The following is a 2588-nucleotide window of genomic DNA, read 5'->3' as shown; positions in this document are numbered from 1 at the left end:
ATTATTATTTTGTATATTAATAAAAAAAAACTCTTACAATTGTGTATATGATATGGTTTGTTTTTAAAGTGTAATAAAATGATTAAAAGAAATACCTTAACATCATCCTAAAACATTGCTTAATTAGTAGTGGACAGAATAACTGTAACCTATTTTCTTATTTTGTATCGTTTTCAATTTCTATTGAACCTATACCTTGCGAGCTAGCACTATGTCCTACACATCACGTGGAACAACACCCTAGACCAACAACATCATGCGAGTTGGAGAATTCTATGAGTCCGAAACTCGCGAGGCTCTGGGCATTGCAACCCATAACCTCTCGTGTACACACACTATGGTACTATATCCCTGACACATCATGTATATCTATTGTCCCGACTAGACAACTGATACCCACGAGAACAAAATTTGTAAGTCAATTGAATTTCAAGAAATATAAAATTAATATGGGAATGGTACGTGACGCCTTGGGAATGACTAAATGACCCTTTTAAGGGCCACGGACAATAGAAACCAAACAATTCTCTTCTCTTTCCCTACCTTTCTTGATTTTCTCGTTCTTTAACCCTTAAGAAACTCTAGCTTTAATTATCACTGTTGCTTACTACAGCTCTTTATTACAGCTCTTTACCCATTGAGTGAACCGTCATAAATATCCTGAAATCTACCCTCACCTAACCCCTAAAAAAAACTACAAAACAAAAAGATCACTAAGCAAGAAACTGATTTGAACTTTATCTATAAAAATAATCAGATAAAATGACACAGATCATCATTCCATCATACACGAAAACGAAAATTTTCAACCCCCAAAATTTAATACCCTCTCCCTGTTTTTGCTTCCATTAATGACCACCTTTTCTTCTTCTTCTTCTTCTTCTTCTTCTTCTTCTTCTTCCGACTCCTTTTCACCCCATGTTTTAATGGTTTCCATTTTCACAGCAACCCCATTATGATGGAGAAAGTAAAGCCAAATTGATGTCAAAATTATAGCAACCAATTTTCCCCAGAAAATCGTCATTGCCAAACAAATCAAGAACAGAGACATGGCTCTGTTTTTTGAACACGAAAAACCCTTATCGATCCTTTCTTGTTTCGGTTTCGATTCGTTGCAGTCGCTTTGTTGATGTTTCGTCTCTGTTTTCTGTATTGTGTTTGGTGTTAACGGTGAAGAAGAAGAAGAAGATGATGATGTTGTGGATTGAATTAGCTTTCTAGTCAAGACTCTGTTTTTGGATTCATTGTTTCTTTTTCTATCTCGAACCCTGTGAGCCTGTTAATATGATAAAATGAAGAAAAAAAACATAATATTTATGAATAAATTTAATATCCGGAATTATGAAAATCGAGAAATTAGTTTAATTGGATCGTTAAATCATTAAGATAAATATCAATAACTCAGCAAAGAAGGCGAAGGCAGAAAAAAGTTCTAAATTTTTCGAAGGTCAAAAAACAATTTTACCATTATATTAATTTATAATTTTCGAAAGCACTCAAAACGATTTTACCATTTAATTCAATAATTTATATGTTATAGATTAATATGATGATTTTAAGGAGAGTATCGAAACAAAAATTTCTACTTTAATCCTTTTAAAATTTTCAAAATTTTAAGTTAATCTATCAATAAAATATTATTTTATCCCTAAAGTTTAACAGTTTTTGCTTCCACAAAATTAAAAGTTTATAATTTAATTTCTTAAAAGAATTTAAAATTTTTATTTCTCTAAAAATTTATGATTTAAAATGGGGTTCTTAAAAAAATTAGGTTATTTAACTATAAATTCTTTTAGTAACTCAATTACAAAAGTTACAAAATTATCACATAATTATTAGTATCATTTTTATTTTCTAATTATGAAAATTATAAAATAAGCTTTCAGTTATTTAAATTTGTCTTTTTTGGTCATCAATTATCTGAGGTAAACATAGAAACACCCAAAAATTTAATATAGTTGAGTGACCAAAATAGATCAAATTGAATAAGTAAGTGATATTTTTAACTTTTCGTAGTTGGGTGATAGAAAAAAAAAGTATAGTTGATGACTACTAATGTAGTTTACCCTACTTTTTATAAAGCATAATAATAGGGACTAACATGTCAATTCTGTAAAACAAGAGATATTAAATTCAGAATTAGACCTCCTCAAACAATGAAAAAAATAAAAGAATAAGTAAGAAATAAATGGAAAGAAGAAACGAACCAATACTGTTTCGAAAACAACAGCTTTGATCACTTTGGAAAGCGTTTTCTTTCCCCCACTATGAACATCGATCGAGTTTTCCTCATCGGAAACGGAGGAGTTCGCCGTCGAAGGCTTCGAAAAATCCTCCTTGCTTTGAACGCCGGCGACGCATGTAAAGGCGGGACGGTTAACAACGGCGGCGGCGGGTTTGGGTTCGAGGCGCATGATGTCCATATCGACGACGGGTCTAAAACAAAGCAAAAACTTGTTCCTCGAGAGGTTCTTCATTGTTTCTTGGTTTCTTTTTAATGGAACTCACTTGCTGTGTGTGGATCATTATAACGAGTTTCGGCATGTCTTTAATTGTTTAGGCAGTTTATAAGAGCCGGCTTTGTGCCT

The 2588-nt window shown here is 32.1% G+C and overlaps 1 protein-coding gene across 1 annotated transcript; it reads right to left on the bottom strand.

Moving 5' to 3' along the window:
* Positions 1-410: 410 nt before the first annotated feature.
* LOC108482346 (uncharacterized) lies at positions 411-2588 on the bottom strand. The gene is made up of 2 exons (XM_017785469.2): positions 2208-2588; positions 411-1276 (listed from the first exon to the last, which is right to left on the bottom strand). The coding sequence occupies exons 1-2, from the start codon at positions 2475-2477 to the stop codon at positions 806-808; spliced, it is 741 nt and encodes a 246-aa protein (XP_017640958.1). The 5' UTR covers positions 2478-2588; the 3' UTR covers positions 411-805.

This window comes from Gossypium arboreum, chromosome 1, assembly GCF_025698485.1.
Source record: "Gossypium arboreum isolate Shixiya-1 chromosome 1, ASM2569848v2, whole genome shotgun sequence".
In the NCBI taxonomy this organism is placed as follows: domain Eukaryota; kingdom Viridiplantae; phylum Streptophyta; class Magnoliopsida; order Malvales; family Malvaceae; genus Gossypium; species Gossypium arboreum.
Note: the sequence above shows the minus strand (reverse complement) of the source record. Positions and strands in the feature narration are given on the sequence as shown.

What these genes read in the sequence shown, in the direction of transcription:
- LOC108482346 (XM_017785469.2), bottom strand. Translation starts at nt 2,477, where the DNA reads ATGAAGAACCTCTCGAGGAACAAGTTTTTGCTTTGTTTTAGACCCGTC. An exon ending in TTGTTTTCGAAACAGTATTG is followed by an intron (nt 1,277 to 2,207) that starts GTTCGTTTCTTC and finishes TCATATTAACAG; the next exon opens with GCTCACAGGGTTCGAGATAG.